Below are 9,141 nucleotides of genomic sequence, written 5' to 3'. Positions count from 1 at the left end.
AAGAAAACAAGAGGGAGAGGTGGAACTCTGCTTTGATCTTAATCTTAATACCATGGCCGCTTGATAGAAGTTTCAAGTATTATATTCATATTCCATTATAGAGTCGTATGTAACAAAAAATAGAAGCTATTATCAATAGAGGAGTGATTGAAGTCAGGCTGAAGTGTTACCTTACCTTGATCTAATTCTCCCCCACATATATTGATGGAAGAAACAGCGTCACTCAGATAAATACTGATGGCATTGACACGCCGTTTGTAAAAGTTGTGTATTTATATGTGCTCAAGATAACTCAGTAAACAATGGGTTGTCTTACGTCGACTAAGGGAAGACCCACTATTAATGACAGCGGATGCGAACGTTGGTGATTCAATAAGCACTGATGGTTCTCCTTGAACGTTAGTGATAATCATTTCAATACTGACGGTTCCCATAATAGCTGGTAAATATCTAGTCTTTAGATATACATTGGCACTCTTTATTGTCACCGTTGTCATGCGTTGGTAAAAGCAGGTCTTCATTGTCACTGTCGGTATCTCGACTTGTACTGATGGGTTTCCTTCTATTCGTCAGTAAAACGTTGGCTTTTTTTTTTTCCACACGATTAAATATCTGCTCCATATTTGCAACATATATTTGGATTTAGGCAAGGAGCTTAAAGTCTAATAGTATCATTTCAAAAAGAGAAAGATTTGAAAGAGAGAGATTTAAAGAGAGAGACATTAACAAGAGAGATTAATAAGAGAGGGACTAAAACAAAAAAAAAATAAAAGGAAAATGAGAAATCAGAGCTAGAACAGAAGATAACGAAAGAAGTAAAAAAGAGAACGAGATGTTGAAATGGGAAAAGGAGAGGCTAAGATGAGAGAGGAAAGTTGAGAAAGAGAGAGAGGGAAGTCAAGAACAGAAAAGTCGTGATAGGTACGGCCTGACAGTGCCTGCCATGTGTCTGTCGCAACGCAGCAGTGGACCCTCCAATGACAAAAAGGACATTTTTGGTCTTTTCTTCACACAAAATGAGGATACATTCAATATATTCGATTTGAATAGCATATCCGACCCATCGATTTGAAAAAATCGAATATGGATATCGGATATACATGAATATCGGATCAGATTCGGATATGAATACGGATTGGATTCAGTTTTAGATAAATATCCTCTATCTAATACTTGAAAAATGGCAAAATCTGGTTCAAAATTCGGATTCGGATCGGATTCGAATTGTAAAATCGGATTTTGGATTCGGATTCGGATATGACTTTGCTTTATTCGAATCCGAATATATGAATATCCGAAAAAACGGATATGGTTGAAGATTTATTCGATCCGAATCCGATCCGTTGACATCCCTAGATACATTTGATTTGGGGAACATCAATGGCATTTTGGAAAATTTAAAGATATCTTAAAAAAATAGAGGATATTTTGATAATTTTGAACAGGAAATCAATGATATTTTGGAAAGTGGCCATAATACATCGATTCTTGAGACATAAAAGGATTTTCCAACTTAAATTTGGATCCAAAACTAAACCCAAGTATTGAGGCTTGCCAAATTTCTAATTTTGGAGTTGGAAAACATACAAATAATAATTTTGGAACTCGAATGTATATCTAAGCCTGCAAACTGTCCTACAGTTCAGACCTGGATCTGGATCTAGATCAAAAGGTTAGAATGGATCTAGACTAATACATTTGTATTTGGATCTAAACTTTGGATATAAAATTCAGATTTGGATCTGAATGTTAGATTTAGATCTGGGCTGTGATGGAAACATGGAATGGTATCTAAATTTGGGACCAAGGGTTTGGATTCAGACAATTATTTGGGTCGAGATTTTGGATCTTGGCCTAAATGTCTGTTTTGGATCCGTGTTTTGATCTAAAAGCCTGTTTTGTACCCGGTTTGGATAGGAAAACTGACATTTGGATCCAGATCCAGATATGGATCTAAGGATCTGTTTCAGAAATGTTACTGGGATTTTGATATGGATTTGGATCTAAGGATTTTTTTTATACGGAGCTCAGATTTGGATCTATGGATGTATTTTATATTTGGATCTGGGATTTGGATATAGATCTAAGTTTATGGATCTTTTTTTGGTCATTGCATGAGTTTTTAGATTGGATCTACACTTGATTTTGTATCTGAAGTACAAAATTAGTCCAAATAGCGGTTGAACTTAGGTTCGAAGTATGAAATTGAGCCATAAATATAGTTGACCATCAAATTGGAGGGGAAATGATCCAAATTAAGGGAAATTGAAGTTTTTGAGACCAAAAACCATTGAAATTTGTTGTAAATTTGTTAAAATACGCTGCTTTCTAAAATTTGGATGTGAAAATGCACACTCCAATTGTTTGTGTTTGTAATTCAGAGAAATAACACCCATGAGAATTGAACTAACATTTATATTTTCACTGGCCCATTAGTCTGACCAACTATGGTGTAGTATTGCTCAGGTTAGGTGATGGTAGAGTAAATTGCTGGTGATAAATTTTGTAGAATTATCGCAAAAGATGTTAAAATGGGAAAAGGATACGTTAAAATGAGACAGAAAAGTCCAGAAAGAATGAGAGGGAAGTTAAAAATAGAAAAAGGGAGAGATTAAATAGCTTGAGAGAAAGAGCAAAATGAAGAGGAGAAAATTAAGATAGAGAACAATCTAAAAACTGTAGGGTTCTTGCAGGCAAGTTGGAGGTGCTTGGAGGCGAGTTGGAGGTGCTGGAAAAGATGTTCAAGTATCACAAGGAGTATGAAGGTTGTATATCAATATGTACCCGGGAGAAAGCCCTCATTCAAAGGATACGATATCATTATGATGGCAATAGACTATGGCCGGAGCTCGAAAAGCTCTTAAAAGACTTTCATTACAATGTTAAAGTTGAAATGGTTTATCCTACAACCGATTTTGGTTCCTTCATTACCTCCAACATAAAGGAGAGGAGGGATATCTTGGTTTTTAGTCTCTTGTATGTTTGTGATATGGCATCTGCATTTTGGAAGAGCTGAGTCAGCCTTTGATTATATTGTGTAGGAAGGATAGAAGATTCTATGAAGTTATCTATGTTACCAGAGTGCAGGGTGCGGGTGCCGGCGCGGCACATCTTAAAATTTATTAGTGCGGTGGTGCAGGAAGACTATTTATTATTATTATTATTAATTTCATAAAAACTTTAAAATTTTGATTCAAAAAATTCAAAATTTTGACACTTGGGTGGAAGAGCTCGTTTTTTAGTCCTGTATCTATAAAAGCTTAAACAATAAAGTAACATATAATAAATGTTTGGCTTGCCAGGTGAGAAAAGTTTAATTTTTTATAGTTGGTAACCCATAATCAGATCCAAAGGTACCACCTACACGCCTTTAGAACTTGGTTTGGATCTGGTTTCAACCGGAACCAGATCCAAACGTACCATGTACACCCTCATTAGGTGTGGTTTGGGTGCGAATCTAGGCCGCACCCATCGCGTCCACGCGAGCGCACCCCGGTAACATAGGTCCATTTACCTTGATAAAGTCAAAAATAAATGACTTGAAGAAAGTCTCTAAGAGCCTTTCATTAGCTCCTCGATTGTGAAAGTTGAAGAGAATAAAAACTTACACAGGGCTCCAAGGGGATGTTGATGTATTAGAAAGTAGAAATGAATGATTATTTATAAAGGAAAGAGACCCAAAGATATTTTAGTCTTTTTTGAAAGTTTAATTAGCTATTAATTAGTCATTAATAGTTTCAAATTACATAATTACTTAATAATGTTAAAATTGTCCAAAAAGAGATTGAGCAGAGTTTGACTGTGCTAGGCAATAGAACTAGCTGAGTAGCAAACCTTGGTATATTCTGACTTGTTTTCCTAGCTTGGCCATAGCTGGGCTGGCCGCAAACAGGCCTAGGCCGTAAGGAGGCAAGACCGGCTAGGCAATAGCTAGTTGAGCCGAGCTGGTCCGGACCATACTTGACCAGGCCAGGCTGGCATCGATTCGGCCTGGTGCGACCTAGGCTAGACCTTGCCAGGCCACGTAAGACTTGGCTAGTCAGTGCATAGCTTGTCGTGTTAGGTACGGCATACCTCTTGCCACACAATAGTGGAACCCACACGGAGAGAAAAGAAAACAATTTGTTTTTTTTTTAGAAAGTAAAGGTGCAATTGAAAAAATGAAGGATATTTAGGGAAAATCATTGGCATTGTGGAAAAATTAAAGATATCTTAGTAAAATTCAAGCGTATTTTGAGAATTTTGAACAAGAAATCAATGATATTTTGGAAAATCGCCATAATGCATCGCATCTATTCTTGATCCTAGAAAGGATTTGGAACTTAAATTTGGATCCAAAACCAGACCCAAATATTTGGGCATGCCGAATTTAGAATTTTGGTGTTGGAAATGGACACAAAATAATAAATTTAGAACTTGAATGTTGATCTAGATCTGGAAATTGACCTACGGCTCAGACCTGGATCTGGATCTAGATCAAAAGCTTAGAATGGATCTGGACTAATGCATTTGGATTTGGATCTAGAATTTGGATATGAAATTCAGATTTTGATCTGAGTGTTAGATTTTAGATACGAACTTAGATGGAAACATGGAATTGGATCTAAACTTGGAAGTGGACCAAAGGTTTGGATTCAAACAACTATTTGGGTCTAGATCTGATCTAATTTGGATCCAATGCTTAAATATGGATAAGATTGGTATAGAATTGGATTTGGATCTATATTCAAATCTAAAATTCTGTTTTGGATCCATGTTCTGATCTAAAAGCCTTTTTGTATCTGGTTTGGATCAGAAAACTGAAATTTAGATCCAGATCCAATATGGCTCTAGTGATCTATTTTAGAAATGGAGCTGGGATTTAGATATGGATTTGGATCCAGAAATCCATTTTAGATTTGGAGCTGGGATATGGATCTCACTCTAGATTTAGAGACCTGTTTTTGGTCATTGCATGAGTTTAAAAAAGATTGGATCCACACTTGATTTCGGATCTGAAGTATAAAATTAGTCTAAATTGGGGTTGAACTTGGGTTCAAAGTCAGAAATTAGTTCCAAATGGGCCATAAATATAATTGACCATCAAATCAGAGGGAAAATGATCCAAATTAGGGAAATTGAGGCGTTTGAGACAAAAAATCATTGAAATTTTTTGTAAATTTGTCAAAATATCCTGCTTTCGAAAAATTTGAAGGTGAGAACATATACATCTACTCTTTTGTTCACTGGTTAGTGGTTAGGACGTGATTTAGGAAGTTTTTTCATGTTTACTTTAATAGCGCACTTCGCCTCTAATGTTTTTTTTTTCTTAATTGCCAGTGGAGTACAAATCCAGGTGACGTAGAAGATTGGAGTTGAGGATTTCTTTAGCAGCAATCATGGATCTTGCCAACCATGGTCCAAATTAAGTGGTGAGAAAGTTAAACTTTGGATTCCCACTATTAACTAATGGGATTATTCTTTCTTATAAAATCAGCAACTAGAAATTAAAAAAAATGGGAAACCTGACGTGTGTATATATATATATATATATATATATATATATATATATATATATATATATATATTGTGAATCAGAATACAGGAGGTAAGACTGTACTGCAGACTGAATGTGTGTGCAACATTGTTCATTGCCGGCCTTCTCTCTCTCTCTTCCTCTCTCTCCTACATATAAGAAAGAACAATGTAGGAGAGAGAGGAAGAGAGAGAGAGAAGGCCGGCAAAGAACAATGTTGAACACACATTCAGTCTACAGTACAGTATATATATATATATATACATATATATATATATATATAGGGAGAGAGAGAGAAGACCCGCAAAGAATAATGTTGCACACACATTCAGTCTACAGTACAGTCTTACCTCCTGTATTCTGATTCACAATATATATATATATATATATATATATATATATATATATATATATATATATATATTAATGACATAAAGTGTTGGGTATAAGGGATTGGACTTATTTTGATCTCAATTATTAGCTTGGTTTACCTACCAAGTTATCTTAAGATAGAAGAGAGAATGAGAGATTTTAATAGACAAATAGAAGAGAGAGATATAGTCTAATGAAAGAGAGGGAAAAAGAGACTATAAGAGAAGGACAAATTGAAGAGTAAGAGATGAATAAAAGAGAGGCAAAATGATTTTAGAGAGAAAGAGAAAGAGAAAAAAAAAATTAAAGGAGAGAGATAAATTGAAGAAAATAGAAAGAGATATTTTAAGAGAGAAATTGAAAAGAGATCCACCTGAATAAAAAAAAAAAGAGTGGAGATCACCTGCAGGTTGTTTTGGGGATTCTCATTTGAATAAGTATGCTTCATAGGGATCATGCATCCAAACTTGAGAAAGGAGAAGTCTTGGTGATGTAGAAGATTAAGGTTGGGGGATTTTTCCAGGCCGGTAGAGCACATGTGCTCACCACAGTCCAAATTAGGCAGTAGGCTTAGGGATGTCAATATATCCGATTTGAATCGGATATCCGACCGATCCGATCCGAAAAAACGGATATGGATAAAAATTTAATATCTGATTAAAAAATCGGATCGGATTCGGATTTAATAAATGACATCCGATCGGATTCGAATTCCTGCGGCCTCATCATCTTTCCCTCAATATGGTGACATTCTTCCTGATCTCATGCTGAGCTATGTTGACTTGCCAGCGTCTTTGAAGAGTTGTTTTGTATATTGTTGCATTTATTCAAAGGATTATGAGATAGAAATGGACTTATTGGCCATGCAATGGGTGGCGCATGGATTGATTGAGGAAAAGAAAGGCATGGATGTGGAAGTGACAGCAAACCAATGTATTGATGATTTGATAAATAGGTGCATGACTGAAGAAACTGAAGAAGGGGATGTAAAACTGCATGACACTTTGCATGACCTTGCCTCATATATAGGTAGAAAGGAATATAGCCATGCCTCTCCTACTGAGCACACCAGCCATCTGTCATTGCTTGATGTAGATGATGCAGAGACGTCCATGCATAATGTTTCATTAGTAGCAAATAAGTTGCACACATTGTTCTGTGCATTCTTGCCGTCGGAACAATTCACCAACATCAAGTGGTTGAGGGTGTTGTCATTGGAGGAATGTGAAATGGATGAGCTGCCAAATTCCATTGAATGTGTTTCACTACTAAAGTATCTCAATCTAAGCTATTCAGATGTGAAACGGTTGCCCAGTTCAATCGACAGACTTTGGAACTTGCAAACGTTGGATTTAAGTTATAGTAAAATTGAAGAGGTGCCCGAGGAAATAGGTAAACTATGCAACTTGAGGTATCTTGGGCTGGAAGGTACAGAGGAATTGAAAATTGTAGCCGAAGGCTTGGGGAAGCTTACCAATTTGCAGACCTTAAAAAGGTTTCTTTTATGCAATGACAAAGAGGATAGAAGAGGATGTAATATTAAGGTACTAAAAGACTTGAACAACCTAACGGGAAAATTGTCCATAGAAGGTTTGGGGGCTGCTAGAAAGGAAGTCAATTTAGGAGAAGCCCAATTGCTTAAGGAGAAGCATCTTCTAACTGGTTTGAAATTTGACTTTGAGGAACAACATGATGACAAAGTTGCTGATGCTTCTGAACAGAGTTGTATACTGGAGGCTTTGGAACCTCCACATTGCCTCAAGAACTTGAAGATACGTCATTATAAAGGAGAGATGCCAAGTTGGTATTTGAAGACCGACTACACCAAGCTGCGGATATTGAAGCTAGAAAATTGCCCTTTATCGGAAAAACTAATAAGCATTACTTCATTGGAAAAACTAGAGCTCAATAAATGCCCAGCAGTGTGTGAAATAGCGAGCATGCCTTCTCTCAAATCCTTGAAGATTGGGAGCTGTGATGGACTCAACACAATTGGTCATGACATGCCTGCCTTGGAGTCATTGGAGGTGGACGGATGTGGTAGACTAGAGCAAGTAGCTGATGATCACATGCCAGCTTTGAAGATGTTGAATTTGACTAATCTGAAGGCTGTGAAGCAGCTTCCTACTCATCTTCCTTCACTTGAGGTACTGACAGTACAGGATTTGCCCAATTGGGAGGGATGGCCAGCAATTGGATCGAGGGAAACAACAATTTCTATGCCACGCTTAAGAGAGGCGGGTCTTGAAAATTGTCCAAAGATGCAAACACAAGGCTTGCTTTATGCTCTATCCGAGCAGGAGCATGACTATGAGCCTCGGCTCCAAGAATTAAGAGTGTGGGATTGCCCAAGTGCAAGATTGGGATGGAAATTGCTCAAGCAATTGCCTAACCTCACTGACTTGAGATTGGATAGGGAAGCTTTGGAATCTACACTGCCATCGCCATTGCCATCAGAAGTATCAACGTTTCTACCCTCCCTTGAGCATCTAACTTTGACAGACGCGAATGTTGATAAGCTAAAATGGGGAAGGGTGCCTGAGTGGGTGTGGGGTCTCTCCCAACTAGATTCATTAGGCCTGCAAGGTTTCACTGAGGAGATCAGCTTGGGAGGCCACTGGCAGTGTCTACAAGAACTGGTGCGTCTGGAGCTTTATGACTTTCCCAATCTCAAGTCCCTGGTGGACATCAATAATACTACTTCCCTACAAAATGATGCAGTAGCCACAACAAGTCCCACGGATGCAAAGGAACAGCTTGCTTGCCTCTTGAATCTTGAAGACCTAGTTGTTTCCTGCTGCCCCGCAGTCGATCTGCCGCAAGAATTAAGGGACTCTCTTGAGGACAGGTTACACATAGAAACAGAAAGGGCTTGAGGTGCTGTTGTATCATTTTGAGGTGCTGTTATATCACGTTCCTGAAATTTTTTAGTTCATTTTAATTGTCTGAAATGTGTGTGGTGTTTAAAATTGAAGACAGGTTGTAACTATTGTTTGGTTAAATATGAATTTTCGCATTTCATCTGCTCTTTTCTCTCTCTCCCTTGTTCGATTTGGATCTTACAAATTTCTTATGTTATGTTTTCCGTGTCCAAAAGTAGAGAAAATGCGTAAAAATCAATAGATTGCAACTGTTGTCAGCAAATGTGTCTGAAGTTGGAGAGTGTGCTTCTTTGTTTTTTTCTCAGCAATCCTTAATGATGGATTGGTTAGATGGCTGGATGAGTCCCACAACCGAGAGTTACCACTCTCTCT

The 9,141-nt window shown here is 37.4% G+C and overlaps 1 protein-coding gene across 1 annotated transcript; it reads left to right on the top strand.

The window, feature by feature from the left end:
- Positions 1 to 6,576: 6,576 nt before the first annotated feature.
- LOC116266646 (putative disease resistance protein RGA3) lies at positions 6,577 to 8,763 on the top strand. Its single transcript, XM_031647955.1, has 2 exons — positions 6,577 to 7,315; positions 7,406 to 8,763. The coding sequence occupies exons 1-2, from the start codon at positions 6,577 to 6,579 to the stop codon at positions 8,761 to 8,763; spliced, it is 2,097 nt and encodes a 698-aa protein (XP_031503815.1).
- Positions 8,764 to 9,141: the final 378 nt, after the last annotated feature.

The sequence above is a fragment of the Nymphaea colorata genome, chromosome 1 (genome assembly GCF_008831285.2).
Source record: "Nymphaea colorata isolate Beijing-Zhang1983 chromosome 1, ASM883128v2, whole genome shotgun sequence".
Classification (NCBI taxonomy): Eukaryota; Viridiplantae; Streptophyta; class Magnoliopsida; order Nymphaeales; family Nymphaeaceae; genus Nymphaea; species Nymphaea colorata.
The sequence above is the reverse complement of the archived record's forward strand: the minus strand, read 5'-3'. Positions and strand labels throughout refer to the sequence as shown.

Excerpts from the sequence above, each read along its gene's own strand:
- LOC116266646 (XM_031647955.1), top strand. The coding sequence starts at position 6,577 with ATGACATCCGATCGGATTCGAATTCCTGCGGCCTCATCATCTTTCCCT. Across the intron at positions 7,316-7,405 it reads GAGGTATCTTGGGCTGGAAG|AGGATAGAAGAGGATGTAAT; the intron begins GTACAGAGGAAT and ends GCAATGACAAAG.